Source organism: Mastomys coucha, unplaced genomic scaffold (assembly GCF_008632895.1).
Source record: "Mastomys coucha isolate ucsf_1 unplaced genomic scaffold, UCSF_Mcou_1 pScaffold13, whole genome shotgun sequence".
NCBI classification, from domain to species: domain Eukaryota; kingdom Metazoa; phylum Chordata; class Mammalia; order Rodentia; family Muridae; genus Mastomys; species Mastomys coucha.
In genome coordinates, this window is record NW_022196895.1 from 58,935,838 (window position 1) to 58,963,203 (window position 27,366).

General features: G+C 42.0%; 1 protein-coding gene across 9 annotated transcripts in view; it reads right to left on the bottom strand.

Moving 5' to 3' along the window:
• Piezo2 (piezo type mechanosensitive ion channel component 2) overlaps positions 1 to 27,366 on the bottom strand; it is a 388,432-nt gene that overhangs the window by 103,504 nt on the left and 257,562 nt on the right. For 7 of the 9 annotated variants that reach the window (XM_031365855.1, XM_031365851.1, XM_031365854.1 and 4 more), the window contains 3 exons: positions 6,167 to 6,329; positions 2,717 to 2,836; positions 462 to 500 (listed from right to left, as the gene is read on the bottom strand). In XM_031365855.1, the coding sequence (XP_031221715.1) occupies positions 462 to 500; positions 2,717 to 2,836; positions 6,167 to 6,329 (322 nt within the window). The remainder of the gene's footprint in view (positions 1 to 461; positions 501 to 2,716; positions 2,837 to 6,166; positions 6,330 to 27,366) is intronic. The other 2 variants (XM_031365853.1, XM_031365850.1) reach the window with 1 other exon arrangement.

A 27,366-nucleotide genomic window follows, 5' to 3' on the forward strand; every position in this document is an offset into this window, starting at 1 on the left:
ACACACACACACACATACACACACACACACACACACACACACACACACACACACATGTGCACATTTACCTACACAAATGCACCTGCACATATGTGTGGACCCCCCATATACACAAGCAAATACACATATGCATATATACACAGAGAAAGAGAAAAGGAGAGAGAGAGAGAGAGAGAGAGAGAGAGAGAGAAAGAGAGAGAGAGAGAGAGAGAGAGAGAAAGAGAGAACAATGCTCCAAACAGGGCTCTTCTAAAGTATAAATGTGTTTTGTATGTTATATTCAATGTCATACTCCAGACAGATTTTTAGAGTAGTAAAGTTGACAAAATTTCTGCAAAAAAGAACTGAAAAATTTACAGGGAATTTATAGATAACTCAAATATTCTCAAAGGATCTAACTCCGCTTGTTACTTTGAAGTCACTTACATAAGCATAAATGACAATTCTAAGGGTATACTAACATCAGATGGTTTGTAGTCATCTTGGGTCATGGATAAAAGCTGCAAAAAGCAAGGCGGAACAGCATGTTAGTTGTTAAGCTAGAAGCAGTTTGAAGTACATCTGCATCTGTACACATTTCTATACATAAGCCCAGCCTCTAACTAGCTGCGTGCTAGCATGTTAGAAGAGCCATGCAAAACACAGTAAAATTCATTGTAATGAATGCCACTGTCCCTCCGTGCATCATAACCATTTCCCAACTCTGTGCAAGTATACAAACAAATAAGCCAATCACAAACCATGAAATTATAAACACTTTTGCGGACACACTGAGCTCTGCCCTACAGTGACTTTAGGACACTCTGTGCTTCTCATCAGGACTTTGCCAAACTTTGTATATGGCAGGCCATTCAGACATCCTGTTCTGTCACGCAGAATGTTAAAGGGGAACATAGTTCAAAGTGCGTATTTCAGAAAGCTAACATAGTCATGTGCTGTTTGATGACTAGGCACATTCTGAGGACTGCTTCATTAGGCAATCTCACTTTTGTATGACCCTATAAATACACTAAGCTCAAAGGCACAGTCTGGTCCACTCTCAGGTTGTAGGGCATAGCTTACCACTCCTAAACTACAGACTTCACAGCATGCTACTGCATGAAGACTACCCTGCAGTGGAAACACAAAGACCATTTTTTTTTTATACACCTAAAAACAGAAGAGGTGCTACAAAAACATGGTATAAAGGACACTTGCTATGAACAGAGCATGGAGGAGCAGAGACGGTTCTGAGGGAGTCGGCAAGGAACATCGGTGGATGCGACAGCCAGGCGTGTGATTGCACCTGACGTGGAATCTATAAACAGTACACATTCAGGATGCACTAGGGAGGTTTCAACAGCATGACCTTAATATATGGACCATGTTTTCTGCTCTGATACCGTCATGCTGTGTCACAGGTTGTAAGAATTTCTGAGGTCATTGTAATCTTAGGGAACCAACATCCAGCATGTGGACCACTGTCCTGCTGTGCTTGGTTCCTGTTCATCCTGGTTCATCAAGAACGTTCTCTGGAGAAACTGGCTTTGGTTTTGTTTGCTGTGTAGGCCCAACACTGGTGGTGATGATGCTGGTGGAGGTGATGGCAGTGTAGCGGTGGTGAGGCTGGTGGTGTGGAGATGGTGGTGGTATTGCTATTGTTGTTGGGTCTGTAGTTATTATGTTTGGTGTCCCGGCTTTGCTTTGTACTTGGGCACCCCAGCTTCTTGGCCATCAGGCAAGGATCCTCAAGATCTCAATTGTAACCTTTTTTTATTTCCCTGACAGGGTCTTGGGACCCTCAGAGCTCCCTGGGACTTAATTAGCACATGGTTGAACTATCCTGTCACTCTAGTTGGTGAAATGAGCAAGACAGAACACAGGAAAACCCTCAGGTATCTTGGGCATAATGTCTGTCTCCTGGTGCACCATCCGTGCTGTGAGGCATGTCTCTTATCCTATGATGCCACTCTCCTGCCGCATGGTTCTATCCTTCACAGTAGCTCCCCCGGCCTCCCTCAGCACAAGACAGCGACACTGAGACCAGGGCTATGTTGTTTTGAAGAAACTTGTCTGCCACTGAATGTATTAGGGTCTTCCTCTCGATTCTGGGTGTGACTTGCTGGCTCCATCCAGGAAAAAAAATGTCTCAATGGATTTGCAAACAGGCTCTTATGTCCATATAGTACCAGCCAGAATGAATTCAAGCTGACTGGCAATAGTGGTCTATTACATATAACTTACATGAGCCAACACTTTCCCTACCAGAGCCTAAAAAAAACCAAGAGGCCCATAACCACCTTCAGGCAGAGCCTGGATCTTTTCCAGTCAGTTATAGACTTACCACCGTTGAGTCATGACACTGAACAACTCTGCTGCTGTGTAGTCCACCTTGAAACTATCCTCTGTCAGTGCCAACAGTTTATTTACTAATTTTTTGTCTTAAATATTTTAATTTATTTAAAAAAAATCAGGATTTTTTTTTTTTTTGGTTTTCAAGTCAAAGTGATTAATATAAAAATTGTTCTTTCCTGGGGTCTTGTGGGAGCGGGTACTTTCTTTAAAAGCTCCAAGTTTGGCTGTGACAGAGGGTTCTAGAAGTAGCCACCTAAAGCAAATCTTTCTATAAGTCAGAAGCAATGTGATTTGACCACTTGTATTAACCCCCACATTCAAGAGCACAAGTCAGACATGGAAAACTAAATGGGGAGACAAGCATTCTTTTTCCGGGCCTTACTTTTCTCTCATCTGTTGGGTACTGGGTTGCATACCACAGGCTCCGCCTCCTCTCTGCTGTGTTCTGATTGGAGCTGCAATCCAGGGCACCCTCATCTTCCTTCGCCATCTCCTCCTGCACCTGAAACACAGAATCATGGGAGCAGCTACGCTCCCCAAAGCAGATCCACAAACCATCTCACTTGGTCTCATCTGTTTAAAGTTGGGGATGACCTAGATGGGATTTGATCAATACCCTCTTAAAATAACACAATACTGTCATGTACGTCATATGAACACCACTGTGGAATGTCACCTGGTTCTATTAAAGCTTCCCATGTTATAGATATTAAGCATACATGGCTTCTCCATGTGTATTGTAAACTGCACCAGAAAATAGCAACGTAACTGGTTTTCAAGGCAAGCACTTCTAAAGGAGGAACCAGTTTGTAGCATAAGCCTCTCTCTCACTGGAGAATGTCTCATTAAAACTTTTTTATTTTTATTTTTATTTTATTTTTTAGTGCCAGGATTTTGCTATATAGCCCAGGCTGGCCTAAAACTCACAATTCTCCTGACTCAAGCCCCCAGAGTGCCAGAGTGCAGGATCACAAACATGTCTCACCATGCACAACAAGGTGATATTTAGTTAAAAAGCAATTTATCTGGAGCTCTCACACAGTCATGAGGTGCAGAATCCATGGAGTGGACTCAGATGTCTTTCCAACAAAGGTGTTCCCATAAAAAGGGAGTTAGTCAGAGTAGAAAGTGTGGATTTGGCCTCACTGCCTGATCTTGGCTCCAGTGTGCAGCAGAGCACCCAAGGGAAACACCCCTACCTCCCAGAGGCCAGGTAGCAGCCACACCTACATAGTCCCAATTAACGATGAGTCACCACAGCCGGTCTTCACTTCTCAATGATTGGAAGTGATAAACATTCAGTAGAAACATTACCTTCACTCACAATAACCTGCTGTTAAAGGTGAACACTCCCGCAAATGGTCTGTTTTTAACATTCAACTATAAGTGGCATATGCTATTCAACCCTGTTATAAAGTAGCCTTTGCAATATATGACTTTGGCAAGTGCAGGCTGAGTATGTTTAAAGTAGGTTATGATCGGTTATGATGGTCAGCAGGTCAGGAGCCTTATAAATGCATTCTCAACTAAAGAGTATTTTTAAGTGATGCTGGGTTCACCGGGGAATAACCCTGTTGTGTGATGAGGTATTTAACTGATTTATCTGGAGCTGTCACACAATCATGAGGCACAGAATCCACGGAGTGGACTCAGATGTTTTTCCACCGTCCTCTGGTAGTTAACTCTTGATACAAGCTCCTCCTCCTTTTCCTAGCCCCTCCCTTAGCCTTTGTACTTATTTGATAGGCACTCACATTTGATGGCTGGCATTCTTCACCGAATATGGAAGAGCTTCTGCAACTATGGTGTGAACAGCCTCTTGCCTTCTCACATTGCCTCAGTAATAAACTTTTCTGCCTCTGCCTATTTAAATTGCAGATTGAGGTGCTTCATACCTAAGGGCCATGGTCCATTTGTCCCTACCGGAACTGGCTTGAAATACTATTGCTGCCTGCAGAGCGTAGGGCTCAGATTGCCTTCCCAGCTGTCTCTAGCTGCCTAGCTCCAGAGATAGTCCATTAAGGCTAGAGCATGACACAAGCCTGAAGAAATCACCGAGCCGTCACCAAGCTACTCCACTACCCGGATGTCTACACGGAATGGCAGGGGGAAAGCAAGCGCACTAGGACTTCTTAATGACTTGAAGGTCTTAATTTCTGTAATGTTCATGACATTGCTCAGAAGGAGTTTCCTTAATACATTTTAAGTTTTATGTAAAACTTTTATTGATGATGATGATGTTTGTGTGTGTGTGTGTGTGTGTGTGTGTGTGTAGGAAGCTAATATAATACAAATCTTAAAGTATTTTATTAGTGTGGCCAATTTTTAAGAGGAATTGAAGAAAGGTGTAACACAAGATTTGTTCTGCCAGGCAGTGGTGGCACATGCCTTTAATCCCAGCACTTGGGAGGCAGAGGCAGGTGGATTTCTGAGTTGGAGGCCACCCTGATCTACAGAGTGAGTTCCAGGACAGAGAAACCTTGTCTCGGAAACAAAACAAAACAAACAGACAAACAAAAATTTGTTCTTTCTGACCTCATGGATACAATTTGTTACTTTGTATCCATCAATTGGGTCCCAACAGGAAGACACCCACACAAAAGGGAACTAACAAGAATGAGATCTGAGACCCTAGACTTAAGTTACTGGTACCCTCCGTGGGAACAGAGTACCATGCAGGAAGGAGATAGATTCTTGTTTCTTTCTGCAGGTGGTAGTTCTGCCAGGGATAAAGGAGGCATGTGCTTTATCTGGTTTCATTGACACTGTTTAATTTGGATGGCATTTAATTTTGTGGGGGGCTGTTTTTTTTTCTTTTTCTTTCTTTTTTTTTCTTGTAGAATGTATAGCTTCAATGAGCTTGGGCCTTGTCTAGTCTTACTTCATATTGGCCCCCAAGATAGTACATTAAACTCTTTTTCCTTCAAGATATGTCTCCTGTAACTTGTAATGTGTGGTTCTAGCACATTCAGTTGAGAATGAAAACAGAATAGAGAAAACTGATCTCAAGCCCAAAGCTAGCAGCCATTCCAATGAAGGTTGCATTTTGGGCTGGGTTCAGCAGGGATGAACAGTGCCCCCTGCAGATGGAAATGAGAAAAGCACCTCTTATGTGCATCAGCTCCCTCCCTTGTAACATTGCCCATCCATCTAGGAGACAGAGTGGACAGAAGACAAAGAAGAATTGGGAAACACACAAGCATTGGTCTTCCTGTTCCAAGTGCCACGGCCTTGTTGGTATTCCTACAGGGAACAAGCTAGTGTCCCATGTGCTTGAGTGGAATTTCCCAGTCGTCGTGCCTCACAGTGGAAGTTGTGGGCACCAGTGGGAGTTGAACTTTTATGATGGTGTCTATCCTCAGAGGCTGGGGTGTCAGGGAACACTGAGAGACAGGGTTGTGTGGTCTCTCAGGCTAACATTGCTATCAAAGATGGGCTTGAATCCAATCTGAACCATTCAGTAAGTGTGTGATGCCAGAACACGTATCTCTCATGCTTCACTTCCCTCACCTATAAGACAAGCACAGTATTCACTTTTTAGTTATTTAATGGGTAGAAAGAAGGATACACAAAAAATAGCCAGCATGCTGCCTGTTGGCTTAGTAAGTGCCAAATAAAACCTAATCTTCCATTGTTATTACCACTGTCGCTGGTAGCAGCTCACACAGAGGCCAGTGGGGAACTGGCGTCTGTGCAGATAGAATTTGCACTCACTCAGTACTTGTAAAATTATACCAACGTGGGTAAGACACTACCATTTTGCTGAAACCATGTCTCCCAGAGATTCTAGGTACTTGGAAGATAAGCTCAGGGAACATTTCCAGATCCTTACAAGAGGCTCTTGCAGCCAGATGCGGATCAGCGTGGCCAACGTGTAGTACATCACCAGCAGGAGAATGGGGTTGGCGTGGTGGTACCAGGACAGGTCTGGGTTTACTATGATCTTCCAGGTACTGGAGCAGTCTGTTTGGATGACGGACTTGATCCCAAACAACCTATTCAAAAACAAAGAAATGTGGATGGCTGTAGTCAACCATGACAGGTTATCGCATCAAAGAGCAGATACATAGCTACACAATTGCATAGTGTATAATGAGACATAAAATATACACATGCATAATTAAAGGCTAGATAGTAGGAGGGAGTAGAGAAATCCTGAAAGACTCAGGATTTTGCCAGGTTGAGCAGCTGGGCTGGGAAGAGGCTCAGACATTATAAAGAGAAATCAAAGTCGCCATCTTATTACTTGATATTATCAAGTCTCCATGTCTCCTTCTATCTCCTTGGTACCCTCAGGGCTTCCTGTGTCTCCAGAGGATTTTCATTCTGCCCCACAACAGTTTTATGTGGATCACAATTTAAATTTTTATTGCTGTTACTTCATTGGCTTGTTTCTCTGCCAGTTAAATTTTAAGTTCTTCTGAACAGGGAATGTATCTACTCATCCCTCCTGGACATGCCTAACATAGAAAGGGGTTTATGTGCAAGCATATTTGATTGGATCCAGTGCACCAAAAATTAGGTATTCACAGTTAGGGAGAAGTAGAGACTAAAGGATGGTTACATCCCTGCTAAGAAAGAAAGGGAGCTGGAGAGATGGCTCAGTGGTTAAAAGAACCGACTGCTCTTCCAGAGGATCTGGGTTCAAGTTATAAGCGCCTGCATGGTAGCTCATAACTATCTGTAACTCCAGCTCTAGGGGACTCGATGCCCTCTTTTGGCTTCCATGGGCATTGCATGCATGTGGTGCAAAAACATCTATACAAAGAAAACTTCAAAGGGTGTGGGGAGAAGAACAGAGGGAGGGAGAGACGAAGAAAAGAGTTTTAAGGAATTAAAATATAGTTCCCGAGAAATGCTTCTGTTGCTTAGAGCCACGGGGTCTCCAGATTGATTAAAAATGTAGACTGCATTAAGTCCTCATACACCTTTTAGAAATTTATGTTTTAGTTGAAAATCAGCCCTATCAAAATCACGGAATTATTGAAATGCCAAATATGTGACGATATGCAAGTGAGGCCAATTTAAATGAGCAAATTTGTCATTTCAGGTCAGACTTGGCATGAATTCCAGTATTACGGGAGCAAATATTGAACTTGGTCGGAGTTCCACAGCTCAGACATGAAAGCTAAATGTTATATAGTAGAATTTCTGTGAAATTTATCTCTGTCCAATTTCATTTATGGGTAATTTGAGTTTTTCAAATTTGAGTTTGGTAATTAATGGCTTACTTTGAAAGAGGACTTTACAATGCTTGTTAAAATTAGAAATGGTTTATTTTTAAAAGCTAATTTCTACCACGTATCCTGAATGTTCCTGATTACCTAATGGGAAAGTGGGCAAAATATAATTTGTTCAGAAATGTTGAAAATGTGACATATTCAGAAATCCATTTGCCATGCATTTCTTTTAAAACAAGGCTAATAATTGATTAAGCTTTGTCACGTGGATGAGTTTCACCTCTTTCTATTATTTGTGCTGATTCTTTTTAAAATCTGTTTATTTTATGTGTAAGGTGCTTTGCCGGTATGCATGTCTGACACCAAGGGAGGGCAAAGCAGGGTTTTAGATCCCCTGGGATTGAAGTTACAGACAGTTGTGAGGCATAGGAGAGCTAGGTATCAAAATGGGGTCCTCTGCAAGAGCAGCCAATGCTCTTAACCACTGAACTGTCTCTCTAGCCTCCTGATTTCAGAAATTACTATCCAGCTTTCTTCCTTTCCTCCCTTCCTTCTCTTCTTTCTCTTCTTCCTTCTCCTCTTCCTCTTCCCCATCCTCTTCCTTTTTCTTCTTTTTTTCAAATAGGTTTCACTATATAGCCTTGGATGGCCTGGAACTCCCTTCAGGGCTTGAAGACATAAAAATCCACCTGCTTTGGCTGAGTATGTGAGTTAGCATACTCCATTCAGGTGTAAGGTCATTAAACATCACACAGTCTGCTCTTATAAAAACCACCTGGTGCTGTATTTTCTATAACAATGAGGGGCAGTGTAAGTGCACTGCTGAACTTGGATTTAAAAAAAAAAAAAAAGCAAAAAGAAACTCCAGCCTCTTCAGTTTTGCACATGCAAAATGGATTAGCAGTTCCTGTGATAAAGTTCCTTTATTATAGGTCTTTTTTCCTGGAGCTCAGTAAAGAATTTGTGTTGAAGTTAAGTTTTAAGTAAAAAAAAAAACATATTGAAATATCATTCTGTATTATATCATATGTACAATTCATACATAGTAGTTAGAAAAATAATATGTCTGAAAAGAAATGTTTGAATGCATTAACCTGTACAGTTAGCACATGTCAATTGAAGACAAAATCAAATGTATGAAGGTCAAAAGTGTATGAAATATTTTTTTTCTTCCACTTAGAACCCTAAAACTTACTGGAAATGTTTTGCAGCCCTAGAGGACGATGGTGATTTCTATACAGAGTACATGGAATGAAAAGCTCTTTGGATAACCAGGATACCTTGGGGTTAATCAAGCAGGTCGTTTCAATTTCTGAGGCCCCACCCTTCAGCATCATCCTTAGCTTAGATCTAGTTCGCCTCCATCAGACATTCAATAGGAACACCCCTCAGGTGATCACAAAAAAAGAAACCATTTCATATCATAACCAGTATTTCATCCTTTCCAAACAATGCTGTGACTTACTGCAGCCTGAACTTGCACATCTCCACACCAATGCTGAAGACTCAGACTCGCAGGCTGAGCTGCAGCACGTGGGCCTCACCGAATGGGCAGAAGATGTTGAGGTCTGGTCTATTGCTAGGTACTGTGATGCTACATTCTATAGCAGAAGGACTAGGCCTATCAGTGACTTCTCATGTCTACAAGCTTTTGTTCTGCAAACCTTGTTTTTGTTTTTTGTTTTGTTTTGTTTTGTTTTGTTTTTGCTTTTTGATTTAAAATGATTGGTTAAATACAATTGGCTACAATTACTGGGGGATTAGAGGGAAGTGTGCTTGGAGTGACCAGGTTGGAGGACAGAGAGAGGGAGGAAGCCGCCATGAGGGGAGAGGAACCATGAGCACATGGTCAGGAGACACAGCAAGTATGTGGAATAAACCGCTGGCGAGGTAACCAGGACCGCAGATAGAAGCCCAATAAAGTAACCGTAGTCGGAGTCCCATTTATCTGTAAGCTAGTTGGGGAAAAGCTTAAATTGTTCATACTACAAGAAGCTACCAAATGGTTTCTCTTACTGTTCTTCTAACTGTGACAAACCCTTACAGAAGCAACTCATGAGAGGAAGGCTTTATTGTGGGATATGTTTCCGAGTATGTATGCTTTCATGTTGGGAATGCATGCCAAAGGAGGGCACGGGTGACCACAACCCTTCATATATAATAGTGGATTAAGAACAGTGAGCCCTCACCAGAAGTGGGCCTGGGATAGAACTCTTACCTCTAGTGGTCACATATCCTAATGGTTCTATGACTTCTTAAAATATTGCCACTAGCTGGGGACTAAATATTTAAACATATGAGTCTTTTAGGGCCATATCAAACTCAAACTACAAAATACAGACTGGCCATATTAATAATGGACAATTATGTCCATTATTAGAATATCTTTTTGACAGTTAATCGTGTAGGACCTATTCTCTCTCTCCCTCTCTCCCCCTCTCTCTTTCTTTCTCTATCATACACACATACACACACACCCACCCCCCACACACACACACAGAGAGAGAGAGAGAGAGAGAGAGAGAGAGAGCGAGAGAGAGAGAGAGAGAGAGCGGTATACTGTACTAAATGTTTGCATGTTCGATGGGACGTTTGAGGTTGAAACCTCACATCCTTTCTAGTGTTGGACTCTAGAAGTCTATGCAGTATCCAGCTATTAGATCATCTGCTCAGCCTTTCCTTTTCTGGGGTTCATCTAGATACTGACAATCAATAGAAAAGTGTCTGCACAGAACATGCCTTCAGAGACTCGGTTGGGTGCTGTGAAGTCCTTCCTGTGTTTGAATGTCAAGAGCAGGCAGCCGGAAAGGCTGGGAGAGGAAGAAGGCACCATGTGAGCAGTTAGTCCATAAGGGATGAGATGGCTAGGTTAGAGAAGAGAGATCCTGAGGCATTTGCACAATTCCGACAGGTTTTGAGGTTGGGATGGGAAGACAGCGATGGCAGCGTGAGACCGAAGATTCCAACTCACTTCTGATGGGTCACTGGGTGTTGCTGAGCCTGCTCCCATCCTGACAGTACTCCCAGGACCGTCCTGTGTCTCCACAGTCAAGTTCCACCGTACCACAAAACAATTTCATTTGCAGTCAGAATCTGAATTTCCGTTTTTAGTTTGTGGGCTCGGTTTTGCTACCGAGTCAAATTCTAATTTCTTGTTAACTTGTTTGCAGGACATGCCTTGTGTAAAGAAGGTTTCGTGTGCCAACATGTTTAACTGAATTAAGACACTAAGAGTAAGTTACAGCATGGAAGGGATAACGGCTGTGGCAGGAGTAGAGACTAAGGGATGCTAATGTCTCTTCTTTAAAAAGAAAGGAAGAGAGGAAGGCAGGAAGGCAGGAAGGCAGGCAGGAAGGCAGGCAGGCAGGAAGGCAGGCAGGCAGGCAGGAAGGAAGGAAGGAAGGAAGGAAGGAAGGAAGGAAGGAAGGAAGGAAGGATGTATGTTAAGAATTCCCCACAGCACTATTCAGAGAAGTATCGCTGGAATTTAGGGCGCTACATCCATGACTTTCATCATTTTGGTTTGGAAAATAACAAATTCCAAATAAATGTACCTCCCACCATTTACCTAGCATGCATCTTGGGTCACACAGGGTAGGTATTTCCTGCTTTTCTGGTTGCAAACAAGAATCCTGCACTCCACCATCTGAATGAATCAGTAAGTAACTGTGTTAAGGGTTAGCGCTGCTTAACCCTTAGACCTGAGAGCCTGAGTGTTATGGATGGCGGGTGGCTTGCTCTTTAGAGCTCCATGCATTGAGATACTGGTATTTATAGTGGGATGATATTCTGAGCTAGAACTTATAAAAGCTGAGGGTCGTTCAGGTGGCATCGTGGGAGCCCCCACCTCTCTCTGGCTGCTTGTTTGCTGATATAATCTCTCCCACATATGGTGGTGACATCGACCATCAGGTCCTCTGTAGCCAAGACAATGCTGACACCATGCCCTCCTATCTCTGGAACCGCAACCAACACATTCCCCCTTTTCTTCAAAAAGGGAAAAAAATTAGAATGTGTTGGACATTCTGTTACAGTAATGAAAAACTAACTCACCTAGTTTATGATAAAGGAAGAGTGACAAATTCAAATATCCACCAGAGACAAAGTGTGAAGCCACCTGGCTCGTCCATTCAAGATCTCATCACAGCCCAGATCGTTATGGACAAAACTCATTCACTCTCTGTGTTGTCAGAGGGACCACGGGAGCAGTTAGTCTCTCTCATTACATCCTTCGGATCAGCCTTCCTCCTGAGACCCCAGAATCCTTACAGCTAGTCCTCATGTTCTGTAAGGCCTCATTCCAGATGTCTCCTTTTCCCACAGAGCAGTTATTTCCCTCCCCTCCCCCGAAGCACTCCAGCATCTGCTAACATGCTGATGCTGACCTAACAGGATGCTGGGTTTCACTTCATTTGCACATGTTGGCAGATGTATATATGAGCTACCAGGTTCACTTAGACATCTGCTCAGTCTCTTCAGAGGCCAAGGCACAGACAAGAAACATTTATCTCTGTGTCCATGTCCATGTTTCAGCAGTAACTGTAACTGTGAAAACTGCTAACACACACTCCCATGTTAACTGTGTTTACAGACACTGGCTAGAACCACAAATTGTATTAATATTCATGTGCAATTAATACCCAGCACATTTTCATGTAAATCTAGCTAACCAACAACCTGTTGTCTCTTTCCCAGTTCCTGGAAGCCATCTTCCTATTTTTTTGGACTATGCAGCTAGATTTCTGCCAAGATTGAGATAATTAGCTTTCAGTTTTGTTAACTTTCAAGCTTGAAATGGAACCACTAGATCACATGGTTTGTGCCCCTTTGAGAATCTATAGTACAGTTTTCCAAAATGGCTGTACCATTTTAATTCCCACCATCAACATGAAGGGCTTCAAAGTCTACATAATTGTATGTGTGTTTGTGTGTGTGTGCATGTGTATGTGCATGTGTGCATGTGAGTATGTATGTGTTTGTGGGTGTGTGTGTTGTGTGCATGTGTGTGAGTGTGTGTGCATGTGTGAGTGTGTGTATGTCTGTATATGTATGTGCATGTGTGTGTGTGTGAGTGTGTCTCTGTGTATGTGCGCGTGCATGTGCGTGTGTGTGTGTGTGTGTGTGTGTGTGTGTGTGTGTGTGTGTGTGGAGGGTCTCCATGCTGGTGGTATGAAGGTAAGATACTACACTTTCAATTTAACTCTTTCCTTCTCAAGAGTCCAGAGTTCTTTATGACCTGGTCTCTCATGGGAAGCCATATTCTTTAATTAAGAAAGTATTAGCTCACTAGAATGAGCAAGTGTGTAATGAGTGGATAAAAGTCTAAGGCAAGTGTTAAATCCTCTAATGAAGCCAGGAAGAACGCTCTCCTCAAACTAGCATGAACTATTTAATTTTGGGACAAATCTCTCCAAAGAAAACGTGTTATATTAGTAGGCTCATGTCAACTTCCCGCCTTTTGGTTGAAATCAGCAGGAAACTGGATGGAGGAAGAGGGAGGGGCCAGGGGAGGAGAGACATTAGCACAGCACCCAGACTGCAGGACAGACCAGACTTGGGGCAGGGGCCTCTGGTGCCCTGTTTAGCTCAACATTTTGCACTGTCTGATGTCTAGTGGTGTCAGGCATTGCTGTTTTCATTCTAACATCTTTATTTTTTTAAGGGACCTAGAATAAAGTTGGATCATCCAAGCCCCAGGTCCTCTGTCCACAGACATTCCTGTTTGCCAGCTGTTGAACTTGTAAAATAGGAAGAATGACCTGAACTGAGCATGCTCTATAGGTGGTGACCAATCACAAGCTATGGATTTCTTCTTTCTTTGTCTGCCTGAGAGACACAGCTCTGGGATTGTCTCCAGCCTTCTCCTTATTGCTCTAAGTTATAAAACTTTCTTCAGTCTTCTAGGTCCCGTGTGGTTGGCTTTGTACTCACCCAGTGCATCCCTGTCCAGGTGTAAAGCCTTTGTATTGATGTGATTATGTAAGGCCAGTGTATATGACAGCTGCCACCGATAACCTTGTGGATTCAATTATTCATACCCAGGGGAGAAGAAGGATGTAGAACAAATTATGTGGAAGAACCACCACCCACTTAAGAAGAAATACATTTTCATTTTCTTCCATTCCCTGCCTGTGATGGTTTGAATATGCTTGCTCCATGGTGTGGCACTACTTGGAGGTGTGGCCTTGTTGGAGCGGGCATGACCTTATTGGAGTAGGTGTGTCACTGTGGGTGTGGGCTTTAAGACCCTCATCTTAGCTGTCTGGAATTGAGTCTTCCACTAGCAGCCTTTAGATAAGATGTAGAACTCTCAGCTCCTCCTGCACCATGCCTGCCTGGATGCTGCCATGTTCGCGCCTTGATGATAATGGACTGAACCTCTGAACCTGTAAGCCAGCCCCAATTAAATGTTGTCCATATAAGAGTTGTCTTGGTCATGGTGTCTGTTCACAGCAGTAAATCCCTAACGAAGACACTGCCCATGTTCCCCTCACCTAATATCAAAGTGCAAAATCAACAAAAGACAGGTTTTATTCTTAAAGGATGAAGAAGATGCAAGGGATACCTAGTTTACTTAATTATTAGACTTAAAAGCATACCTCAGATCTGATTGCTTTAGCATGAACTCACAATAAACCCTCAACCTTTGAGGCCTCAGCTTTCTCATGTAGTGAATGAAATTAACAACCAATGCTGAAGAGCTTCCATAAGGATCAGACATGATGGGTACATGCTTCTTAAAGTCCCATGTAGAATTCTTTATCACCATCATTGTAATCATTATTTATTAATTAATTTATTTACTTTACATCCTTACTGCCTCTTCCTCTCCCTCTTTCCTCCCAGTCCATCCTCCTACTTCTCCTCCCCCCTCATTCCTCCTCTGTTTCTCTTCAGAAGAACAGAAGGGGGTTGGGGGTTTTCCCGTGGATATCAACCAGTCCTGGCATATCAAGTTGCGATAAGACTAGGCATGTCTTCTCCTATTCAGAGCAGATAAGTCAACCCAGTAGGAAGAAAAGGTCTCAAAGACAGACAACAGAGGCAGAGACAGCCCCTGCTTTGGCCGTTAGGAGTCCCACAAGAAGACCAAACTATACAACCGTTACATGTGTGCAGAAGGCCTAGGTCAGTCCCAGGTAGGCTCCCTGGTTAGTGGTTCAGTCTCTCTGAGACCCTATGGGTCCAGGTTAGCTGATTCTGTAAGTGTTCATATGGTGTCATTGACCCCCTTGGCTCTTCCAATCCATCTTTTCCCTCTTCAGCAGGATTCCCCCAGGTCTAACTAAAGTTTGTCTGTTTCCATCAGTTGCTGCAAAGCCTCTCTGATGATAATTATCTTATGCCCCTGTCTGCGAATACAGCAAAATAGCAGCAGTTTCGAGGTGGGCTCCCTCTCGCGGCTTGGGTCTCAAGCTGCACCAGTCCTTGGTTGGCCTCTCCCTCCATCTCTTCTCCATCTTTCCATGGAATTCTAAACAAGGGTTTTGGGGAAATTATTTTGTGTTGCAAACAAGATGTTCAGTGAGTTTTTTTTAACATGATAGACACTAATTTCTCTCTTGAATCAATCTCTCTCGTCCATAAAGGTGTAGACACAAGTTCTTAAAGCTAGCTCTGCCTGGAGATTGGGTCTCAAGTGCTCTTAGCTACTGTCTACCCGCTAGCTTACCTGCTCACTACCTTGTTCCCCACCATGATGGTCATGGACTCACCCTTTGAAATTGTAAGCTGCAAATAAATTATTTCTTCTATTATTTGCTTTAGTCATTCATAGCGATAGAATAATAACTGAGACGTTTCTTATCCTGAGACCCCTGGAAGCATGGGAAGACCAGGGGCTGATGATCTAACAAAAATCAGCTCCCGCAGAAAAGATCAGGAGATCTGTAAGCAGTTTCAGGCATTTTCTCCCTACTTCCTGTAGGCGTATTTGACATCATCAGCTAGGATGGCTGAGCTGCCAACACTTGTCTAGCTTCTGATTTCTAGATGGCAGTACTACATAAGCTGGACAGCCAACAACTGTAAACCTGATATGTTTGGATTAAACTTAAGTTTTACAAATTGAACTTGGGAACTAATATTTACATTTAAATTTAGGTAAGTTGGTGGTATAAAAATCTTTTGAAATTTAGTTAGCTTGAAAACATGCAAATGCTTTTAGATGTGAAATGAGACATTTAAAAAAATAATGGGATTGTATCTTCATATTTGAACAATTTAAAGATAATAGAACATGTTAGGATCCCAAAAGCAATTAGGGTATTTTACAAGCTCACAATCGTATCAGGAACATTTCAATGACAGAGTCCCCCACACAAGAACAGGCTTTGTAAAAAAAATCACACCAGCCCTGTACACTTATTTTTCTAAAAACATTTATTATTTTATGTTTAATTCTATGTGTATATATCTCTGTGTAAGTATGCACACATCAGTGCAATGTCTCTTGAGGCCAAAATAGGCATTGGTTCCCTTGTAGCTGGAGTTAGAGGTGGATGTGAACCTCTGGCCATGGAAGTATGCTATGTAAGAGTCATTAAACCATCTGCAGTCCCTTAAACTTTGTTTTTAAGACAGAAAAGTTCCTGATAATTTTTGTCTTAGCATCTTTGTGTGTGTGCTTATTTATAATAACTGTTTTGAACCTTCCAGTTACTGACCTGTGAAAAGAAAGGGATGTTTGGACATATAAATGGGTTTTAGTTATTACACATTTTGGAGATTTCTAACAAAACTACTGCAAAAGCTTTTTTCTTTTTTTTTTTTAAATCCCTTTCATAACTACAAGTCTTTTATCTGTCTACTCGAAAGAGAGATTTGAAAGTATTATTCCCCGTGTCTCTGATTTCTGTCTTACATGTTGTTAATGGAAATGCAACCTGCTACCCAGGACTGTGGAACACATAAAGCGTAAGATGGCATATTTTTCTTATATGCCTCGAGAAATCGAGGGGATCATTTTCCACTTGAGCCAGCCAGGTTTAGTCCTCTGGTTCGGCTCGCTGGGGTGGTAGTAACCTAACATCAAAAGCAGAGTGTAAAGGAAAGACGGAGGAAAGAGAGAAACATTTAAGTACCACCATGTGTTGGAGGGGAAAAAAATCTTCCCAGGTAAATGAAGACCCCCCCAAAGAGCCTTGCCAACCATGTCTGCGGCTGAATGGATACCACAAGTAAACGGATTTCAGTGTTATGGTAGATATGACAATGGATACAATGAGTGTCAGCAGACGCACATAGCGCTGCACACTGCCAGACTAAGCAGGTACTGGCTCTTGCCACACTTGATTCTGCTGGTACCATTAAGAGAAAGAAAGAAGCACAGGGACACCGCCACCTCTTCCCACTGCTCTTCCCCCTTCCTTCTTCTTCCTGGATTTCACCCCGAGTTTGGGAGGTTGGCGTGTCATCCTCATTGACATTTACTTTTGTTACACGCATATTTTTAAGTAATGGTTATGTCTTAGTTTGGGTTTTACGGCTGTGGAAGAGACATCACAATCAAGGCAACTCTTAGAAAGGAAAACATTTCATTGAAGTTTTAGAAGTTTAGTCCAAGATCATCATGGCGAGAAGCACGGCAGAATGCAGGCAGACTTGGGGCTAGAGCAGCCAAGAGTTCTACATCTTGAAGAAGGCAGCAGGAGATGACTGTCCCCTACTGACCTGAAGTTCAGCATAGAAGACCACAAAACCAACACCCACAGTGATACACCTCCTCCAACATGGTCATACCCACTCCAGTAAGGCTGCAGCTCCTAATAGTGTCACACCCTATGGGTCAAGCATTCAAACACATGACTCTATGGGGAGCAAACCTACCTATGCCACCACAGGGTGCATGTGCAATTATTGTATATTCATAAATAACACATAGGATTATTGCATGCATTTAGTTATGTATATGGAAAAGGTGGTATTTGAATATATCCTTTTTGTCACTAATATGCATATAAAGGTGTCTTAATTAGGTTTCTTTTTTTTTTCTCATTCATTATTACATACTGGTTACTCTTTTTATTATTTATTTTTTCTTTATTAGATATTTTCTTTATTTACATGTCATATGATATCTCCTTTTCCAATTTCCCCTCCGAAAAAAAGAAAAAAATGAAATAAAATAAAAAGAAATAAAAAAAAAGAAAAAAAGAAAATAAAAAACAAAAACAAAGCCCCCTGTTCTCTCCCCCTTCCCCTTGCTCACTATCCCATCCTCTCCCACTTCCTGGCCCTGGCATTCCCCTACACTGGGGCATAGAACCCTCACGGGACCAAGGTTCTATTGATGACCGGCTTGGCCATCCTCTGCTACATATGCTGCTGGAGCCATTAGTCCCACCATGTGTACTCTTTGGTTGGTGGTTTAGTCCCTGGGAGCTCTGGGGGTACTGGTTAGTTCATATTGCTGTTCGTCCTAAGGGGCTGCAAACCCTTCAGCTCCTTTGGTCCTTTCTCTAGTTCCTTCATTGGGGACCCTGTGCTCAGTCCAATGGATGGCTGTGAGTCTCTACTTCTGTATTAGTCAGGTACTGTCAAAGCCTCTCAGGAGAGAGCTTTATTAGGCTCCTGTCAGCCAGCACTTGCAGGCATCCACAATAGTGTCTGGATTTGATGGTTGAATAAGGGAAGGATTCCCAGGTGAAGCAGTTTCTGGATTGTCCTTCCTTCAGTCTCTGTTCCATAATTTAGGTTTTAATTCAGTACTGCATTTTGGTTTTTACTTTGTTGTACAAAAATTTCCTGAGTCCATTATCAGGACCCCTTTCTGCTTGCTAGTGTATCCTTTGATAAATCCCATTATGCTGCTAATTTCTAACAAAGAAGGAGTTATCTTCTTCTAGACCAGTAGTTCTCAACCTTTCTAATATTTTTACCCTTTTAAACAGTTCCTCATGTTGTGCAATCTCCAATCATAATATTATTTTTGTTGCTATTTCATAACTGTAATTTTGCTACTATTATGGAATGCAATGTAGATATTTTTGCAGATAGAGGTTTGTCAAAAGAGCCTCGACACACAGGTAGGGAACCACTGTTCTAGACAGTAAGGAAAATGGTAAAAAATACAAGTTGCATGTTGTATTAAGGGTTAATACCTGACCAAGTCTGAAGCACTGAGAGGAATGGCTGGGGGCTTGTACCTGACATGATATAACCAAGCTAAAGGATGACAATGGGAAGGACTCTGGGCCTGCTGCCTTACAAAGCTCCAGAGGAACCCATGGAAGTCAGTATTGTCCTTCCACATACTTGGCTTCTATAATTTTTAAAATTTATTTATTATTATACATGGGTACACTGTAGCTGTCTTCAGACATACCAGAAGAGGGCGTCACATCTCATTATGGATGGTTGTGAGCCACCATGTAGTTGCTGGGATTTGAACTCTTTGACCTTCAGAAGAGCAGTTGGTGCTCTTACCCACTGAGCCATCTCACCAGCCCATTTGGCTTCTAATGTAACTAATCATGACAACTTTTCAAGTGAAGGTGGCTTCTGCAAAAGCCTCCAGCTATTTCAGGAACGTGTCTGCAGACCATCCTGTAGACAAGGAATGGGCTAAGAACCCCTTTGAATGCTTCTTTGTAGTCCAGAGAAGCAAAGAGCTTAGGGTAATTAACTGTATCAGGAGTATACTTCAGGATTAGAGGTAGCCCTACAGTGACTAAAGGCTAGCAGACAGTTTAGGTCAACGAGTAACAAAGCCAGAGCCAGAGATGGACAAAAGGAGCTTGGACCACATGTGACTGGATGGACAACATGAAAATGGAACACAATCTTCTCTCTGGTTGAAGCAGGAGATCATGCATTAAGTGTGTGTGTGTGTGTGGGGGGGGGGTTCTAACTGGCTAGCTAGTGACATTATGAGAGTCGTCATCCATAGACTAATAAAAATGTCTCTGGATAAGTGGCCTGTGGCAACCCCCTCAATTCCCCTCTCACTGGTGCTGAGAACTTTATTTTCTTACTTTATGTCAATGTCCTGGGTCTTCCCTCTTCATGGTTCTTCAAAGCTCTTAATAAGTTTTAGCCTTCAGCTCACCTACACTTACAAGTGGCCTTAGTGCCCTTGAGAAAGAGGCCCTGTGCTATGACAAGAACTCATATGAGCCAAGCTAAACGGAGACAAGGGACATCTGGGACCTGGGAACTCAGACACTGCACCTCACCCTGTGCCAAGCCTGTGGTCCCTTCCACTTGGACTCTTCAGTCTTTGGGCCTGAGAGACTAGCTTGTTTGTAAGCATCTAGCTCAGCATTTGCATTGTACAGTATCTCAGATGGACTAAGCCTCCCTAGGTCCAAGGCTACCGGAATGACCCCTTGGGCTTTGTTGAGGAGGTGGAAGACAGGATGAGAAACAGACATTCCAGATTTAGAATATTGAGCAAGAAGCCACTGAGCTGTTTGTCATTAAATACAAAATAGATGTAGCTCTAAGGCCAGAGAAAGCTTCCAAATATCTGCTCTCTGTATTTCTTGCACTCTTTATGCCTTTGTTTCATTAAGGTATGAACATAATGTCCTGCTGGCAAGATGCCTGCGGTTAAATTTAGCTACACACTGCAACTTCCAAGCCCAGTTATTCCACATATCATTTACATTCTAGTAATTTTCGAGGAAGCCCTATCCTGACCAATGGTATGTTCAAACAATGCTCCCCCTCAGAGAGATAGCTCGGTCTTTGGATTAGTTTCCATTGTAAACATCATCTGTTTGCCTGGTAGTGCAATACCAATATTAGAAACTAATACAAACGGACCCAATATCTCAGGGTCATTTCCATTTCTCCCAACTGGAATCAAAAGGGAACTTCTGGTTTCACCAATGGTCTGGGATGCTTTTCCCACTTAGGCATTGCATTCAGGAATCCTCACAATGCAGGGGTCCTTCAGTCAGTCTGTGTTCTCTGTGCTCCCCAGTGTCCTGGCTATGGTCCATTTCTCCTGGTTATTGATGGGATGTATAATGCAAATCTCAACAGGGAATAGGGAGCCATTTCCCTGTAGGCAAATAATACCTTGCCATATTTACTGGTCGGCTGACTTTAAGGCTTATCAATCTAATTCAAACCATGCTTATGAGCTGCAAAGAACACAGATTGTTACCGGTCCCTACCTTGCCTCTCCAACCTCTACCTGACACCCTTCTCTAGTTTTCTTGTCAAGACACGGCTTACTCAAGGTCACATATGGCATTGAGGAAGACATCAAGAACTAGAAAGCAGTACCTTTCAAAACTATGGTTTATCTGTTGTTCATCTCTGTCCTTTATCGGTCATTTCTAGATTATATGATGTTATACACAAAGGGTGAAATCGCAGGATCTGGCAGATAATGTGTGCTCCAAAAATCCTGGCTACTACTGCTCTGTTATTGCTGTGAGGTATGACATCAGCTTGGCCTCTGCTGGTGCTGGTGAGCGAGAGTCTTTCTTGGTCCCACTTAAGATGAATTTGAACTACACTCCCTCACAGTGGGATATATGTGCCTTCATATACGTCTCTTTATAATGTCTCTTCAGAGATACTGAGATGTGGCGCTCAGTGGGAAGTGTGAGATGATGTGTAGAATTATAAGCACTGGAATTATGTCTTACTGTTAACAGCAGGCTGCTCACCAAAAATACATTTCTTTCATCTTGGCAATACAATTGAGGAAAGGTCAAAGAACCACTGAAAGTGCTTGCAACTGCGGACAAATTTCAGCTAAACTTTACTCTTCTGCTGTTCCCTAAGAGCACTGTCATTCCTTCAGAATATGGAATGTCCATTTCTTACATTTAGCAAGTAAATATTCTGCTTTCCGTGCAAAGAGCAAAGGGACCTAGAGAGAGCACTCCATCTCATGGACAGAACCGGAGGCTGGTGTTGTGGCAAAGCTTGACCTCAGCAACCTTCAGTGACTGCTATCCAAGTCCAGAGCAGGGACAGGCTTGGCACACAGGATTCCTCTCAAGTGCAAAGCAGAAGCCCCAGGGATTCTCTCAGCTGCACCCTTTTTTTGATCCAGTCTGCAGAGAGCTCCACCATCTTTGAAATGCCTGACTAAGTAGCAAGGACAACCATTTGTCACCAGTGGGCACAAGGCCTTCCTCTTAGAGTATCAGAACCATCAAGGAGTTCAGAACCAGAGGTGGCAGGGGCATGTGTGGGGGGAATACTGTCCAAGCCTCCTCAGTCCAAAATTCTGTGGTACAAACAGAAGGCCAAATGTTGAATTGCTGGTGAGTGCTGCAGAATTCATTTGTATTTTGAATGAAAATCAAGAGTTCGGTGTTAGAAATACAGTGACTACTGAGACCTTCGCAGAGAGCAGCAATGCCATCGATCCTAGCCCAGTTCTGCCTTTCACATTGTTTCGGGTACTTAGGCCTCCCACTTCCCCCCTCCCTGTTACACACTATATTGCATCATCCAGAAAACACAGCCAAGACTTGGCCTTCCTGTTTCATTAGTCTCTTACTTAAACTTTAGACATGTTTCTGTGTGTGTGTGTGAGAAAATGTTAATCTGACAGATTTCACACTACATTGTTTTTTTTAAGCTTGGAAAAACTTTACACGGAGTCCCCTGGGCTCTGCATTATTCCTTTGAAGTTTTGAAAGGCACATACATGTCTTCACTATTCTCCAATTTACTGTAATTGGGATTTTTTTTTCTTTTTGCTATATTCTCATAATGCTGTTTCGTAATAGCGTTCTATCCAAGGGACAATTTTGTAGCTGGCACAAATGTCTTATATTCAGGTTAGTGATTACCATGAACAAACTGAGACCATTTGGAAATGCCTTCTAGGCATCATTTCTCTGATGTCACATCTAGGACTCCCAAGAGAGTGTTTACCTACGGTGAGCATTTTAAATCTATGGCTGCTATCCCTTGCCTGGATGGATGTCACCACGGGGAAGACACAAGAGAGGACTGATGCAGGATACTGGGGACCACGTGATCTTCCTTGCTTTGGGGCTATTTCTTGCGATGGTAATTCTTGCATCTTGTAGATGAGAGAAGGATCCATAGGCATTTCTGTGACAGATAACATTTTTCTTAACTGGATAGAATGTCAGTGTGAGCGTCTGTCCCTCTTTTCAAGTCCCCGGGAGCTGATAATCAGTAATGTACAAACCAGGGGAGAAGATCATTGGCGAGCGGTGGTGTGCCTCTCCATTTGGATCTGTGTGAGTGTCTCCTAACAACCCACCGGGCATCTGCATTATTTCGAGAACACTTGTAGCTTTGAGGCTCAGTGACCGGGAAGGTCAGAAGCAGTGAGTCACTCTTCTGGCTTCAAGTCTGGACCCCACACTAAGTATTGCCGGCAACTCCATACCAACGCATTTGAAAATATACACAAAGGCAAGTTCCTTGAAAGACAGAAACTACGAAAACTAAAGTCTTACAGCCAGGACAGAAATTGATATATTTTTGGTTAAAAAAATCCAATAAAAAAAAAAAAACTTCAAATCAAAATACAATGTTAATTATTGAAAGAAGAGAAAATAATTCTCAAGTCATATCAAGAGGTTAGCATAATTCACTTTGTGAAGTTACCATTATCTGATACCCAAACGAGAAAGAGACAAGCCAATAATACAAAACGATAGAGCAAATGCCTATTATGAGTACCATTAAAATGTTGCATATGTTGTGCCTTACGTTCATAATCACCTTGCCTCAGTATCCCACATTCTTGGTCTCGAAGAATGCCATACTATGCCTATCTTAAAGCATTTAAAAAGGAAAAAAACTATATATTTACCAATACCATACTTTATCCCAATATTCCTGGTTTGTTTTTTGGTTTTTGTTTGTTGTTTGTTGTTTGTTTTTTACCTGTCCCTGGTATTTAGAAACCCTCGGACATGGACCATAAAGTGTGAAGGCTGTTAGTAGGTATTTTAACATTGACCATGACCTTTCTTAGAAAAACAAGACATTTCTTCATGTATCACCTTACCCCATCGTGGCTACCTCTGTGGTAAGGAGTTCAGGAAATCTACGTTTTTGAATCCTGCTGACATAGAAAGCGCCAAAATACAAGGGGTTGGAGTCGGACACTGAGAGAAAAAAAAAAAAAAAAAGGCAGGACCAAGATCTGAGAGCTCAGTGTGTAACCTTCCAGAATCCAGGGCCCTTTCAAAGCCCCAGAGAATCAGGCCCCATGGGCAAACTGAGTTGTAATGGCCTCCGAGGGGAGCTATGCAGAAGATAGAGCTCTTCCCTCACAAAATGCAGACGTAAGACTCCAGAAGGAAATATCCATGCTAGGCTTCTGGGGGAAGAGGAAGAGCCAGTGGTATAAGCACGGAGAAAAATCTTTCCAGGGATGAAGCGGTCAAACTTTGTGGATTCAGGACCTCAAAACTGCAATGGTGTGTGGGACTTACGCTGTGAGTTTGACTTTAGCAGCAAATATTAAAGCTTTTCTTTTTAAACTCTGCGCACATCACCAGGCCCTTGAAATGTGCTTTCCTATTAACGCAATACTCCCACTAGGCCAAGGCTGCATGGCCATGCCTAGTTTATAGAAAAGATCAAAAGGCTCAGAGTTTGTGCTCAGGTGCTCTGCTCAAAAAATAGTCAGGCCAGAATTCTAGATCTCTAGGCTGTGACCCACTAGTATCATATTCTCATTGTCCTATTCCTGAGACTGTGGGGACCATTTGCTCCTTGATGGCAGAGATGAGAACTGATGGGCAGAAGAAAGTCATGACCTGTGGTCAAGTGTCTGCAGCTTGGTTGCTGTCAGAGCGACGGACCACGTTGAATGAGTTACGTAGTCTGACCAACCGAAAGATGGTCTAGTTGTCACTGCAGAGCATGAGATATCATCTCCACAAAATCCTGAAGAGAAACCCTTTCTGAGAGATGCCTCCCATAGGCAAAAGGCAAATAGAGTCTTGTCCACAGTGTTTATTTCAAGTCTAAGGCTTAGAAGATGTGATGGGAGCACGGAGATCCCTGAACTGTACAAACAGCTCAGACCCTGAACTTTTAAACATTTGTCCTTGAACTTTTTTCTCGTTGGTCACAGAGTAAGGTTGCCATGTTGGCATTCCAGAACTTGTTGTCTCTATGTTTACATGGTTTTAGTGCTGAAACAAACAAAGCCTTTCTGTTCATTGAACATGATTCATTTCTAAACCTGAAACCTGGTTAGAAAGTGCACTTGTAGGTATCATCACTCGTAGGATACCACATTGCCCTAGGAATGAAGTCTCCGCCATACCGTGTGATCACAAGTTTGACGTATTGTCCAGACAGATTTGGGTGTCCACATACTTAGTTACCATTGGTGTGTGGACTTACACACTTCCATTTGCCTTTGGAGAAACTAATACATTTTCCTTTGGCTCCAACTGTTCATCTTTGAGATGAACACAGACAAACATTGCCTGGGACCTATAGATCAAGTCACCTAACCATTAAGATCCTCCCTAAAATGATACCAGTGTTTGTTTACAATTGTGCCCCCTGCCAAATTGCCAGTGGAACAGTGTCATCCAGGACATGATGATTCTTGTCACAAAGGGACAAAGAACTATTAACTGCCTTGGGTTTAAGTGACCATTCCCTAATATTAAAACAAAATACTTTACATTGATTTCCCCCCATTCACTGGTCTCTTTTCACATAAAAAAGTTTTTGGCAAAATGAAAAATGAGGTGTAACTGAGCACTTATTTGATGATTCAGTTTGCTGGCCCTCAGACCCCTGGAATGCAAGCCAGACATACCCAGTGATGCCAGCCGAAGCTGAAAAATCCTGGATCTTGTAAGCAAAGCAAACACCCAGGCTCCCAGTAGAGGAGTCCATAGAATTTCTTCACTTCTGAGTGCATGACGCCTTCCGTACATCAAGAGAGAAAGATGCGTACCACGGGGCTTTTATTTCTCTTTTCAAAGAAAGCTATTTTACAATCACCTCACAAGAGGATAGAGAGCACCAATGACCCTGAACTTTTAAACATTTGTCCTTTAACTTTTTTCTCGTTGGTCACAGAGAAAGGTTGCCATGTTGGCATTCCAGAACTTGTTGTCTCTATGTTTAGATGGCTTTAGTGTGGAAACAAACAAAGCCTTTCTGTTCATTGAACATGATTCATTTCTAATCATAACTTATGGGAGCTGGCAGATGAAGGAACAGCATAAGGCATTCTGGGTTCATTTAATAGACTGTGCTATTTTCCTCAGGATGGCCGGGAATCTTTGCTGCCATTTTTTTTTCAATTGTAGTTTAGGGTAAAAATAATAACAAAATGAAAACAGGAATCTCAGCCAAGGATCCTAACCTTTCTAGCGAGTCTGTGAAAAAGCTAGAGAAAGTTTAGAGGTTGGAATAAAAGCTAGACAAAAACAGGAAGGAACACCGGGGTGCCCCCATGTTTTGCATGAGTGGAAATAGGATCCAAAGAGGATGGAGAAATGAAGGCAATGGGTTCTGATCATCCAGCTAGAATGATGGAGGGGAGACAGACAGACAAATGGATGATAGATAGATGGTAGAAAGAAGATATAGATAGATAGACAGATAGATAGATGAGAGGGAGACAGACAGACAGACAGACGATAGATATCATCTTGCATGGGTGTTGTCACTATTCTTTATAATTACTGGGACACACACCCTTGTACCCAACTTCAAGATAACCTGGTTCTTCAATCAGAGAGCAGTGTTTTTTTAATCTTCTTTTAAGCTTTCAAATGGGCACTCTGGTAGTAATCATCTTTATTTTCAGAAAAAAAAATGTAATCCAAATTTTTGTCATTGTTATGAGACAACTTTGTTGGTTATTATTTGAAAAAGTGAAGTAAATAGTAAAGAAAGAACTGTTTTGAAAATAGAATTCTGTGTATCATTGTTTGATTTCTTCTACTTAGATCTTATGATTTTTAGGGTTAATCGTGTATCGAAATGATCCCCAGGGAAAGGCTAATGTCTGAAAGGCATTACATTTCAATATCCAAATGGTACAATGTAATGTGTCATGATTATCAAGTTAGGAACAAACACTACTTCAAGGAGTTTACTCTTGCCTTAGTTTGTCTTCTTTATATGCCAATAAACAACCTAACTACCTAACTTGTTGCTAGTTGCTGAAGGAATTGAGAGTAACCAATTTATGTATGAAGTATCTTCTGTAATGAGTATAATTAATAAAGCACAATTCTAATTACATGACAGCTTAAAAAATTATTACACCTGTGACACTACCGTTATATTAGCCACGGGATAGCAAGGCACAGGGCAAGTATAGTCCATGGCCTGTTCTGCTTCATGTGTGGTTTAATATGGTTTATACTTTGTAAATTTATGGACAAATTAAAAGAAAAATAATATTTTAAAAATATTAAAATAATATAAAATTGAAATTTCGGTGTCCTGACACAAAGTTTTGCTAGAACATGGCCCTGTTGGTTCTCTGTATCTAGGTTTGGCTATTTCACTAGGGGACAACTTCTTCATATAACTGTGACAAAATTTCCTTACAGAAGGAAAAGTTGCCTGGGACTTAGAAGGGATTTCATGATGGTTATACATAATCTTTACTTCCCACTATCAGCCTCTAGGGGGCAGTAAAGAACCTAAACTTGTAAGAAGGGAAGCTACTGCACTGCAAAAGGATGTTTACATTTCCAATTAAGTCATTGCCCAAAAAGCCAGCACTTTCAACAGTACAGAGTATTTTTTATATATGTTCAATAAACCAAAAAATTAAATGCTTAAAAGAAACTGAAAGATCCATTTAGCTCACTGCTAATGTCTGCACTAAAGTTGAGCATTTACTCACTACCGCCCAAAACAAATATTATGCAATATGCACCATTAAAGAAGCTCCTGCGTT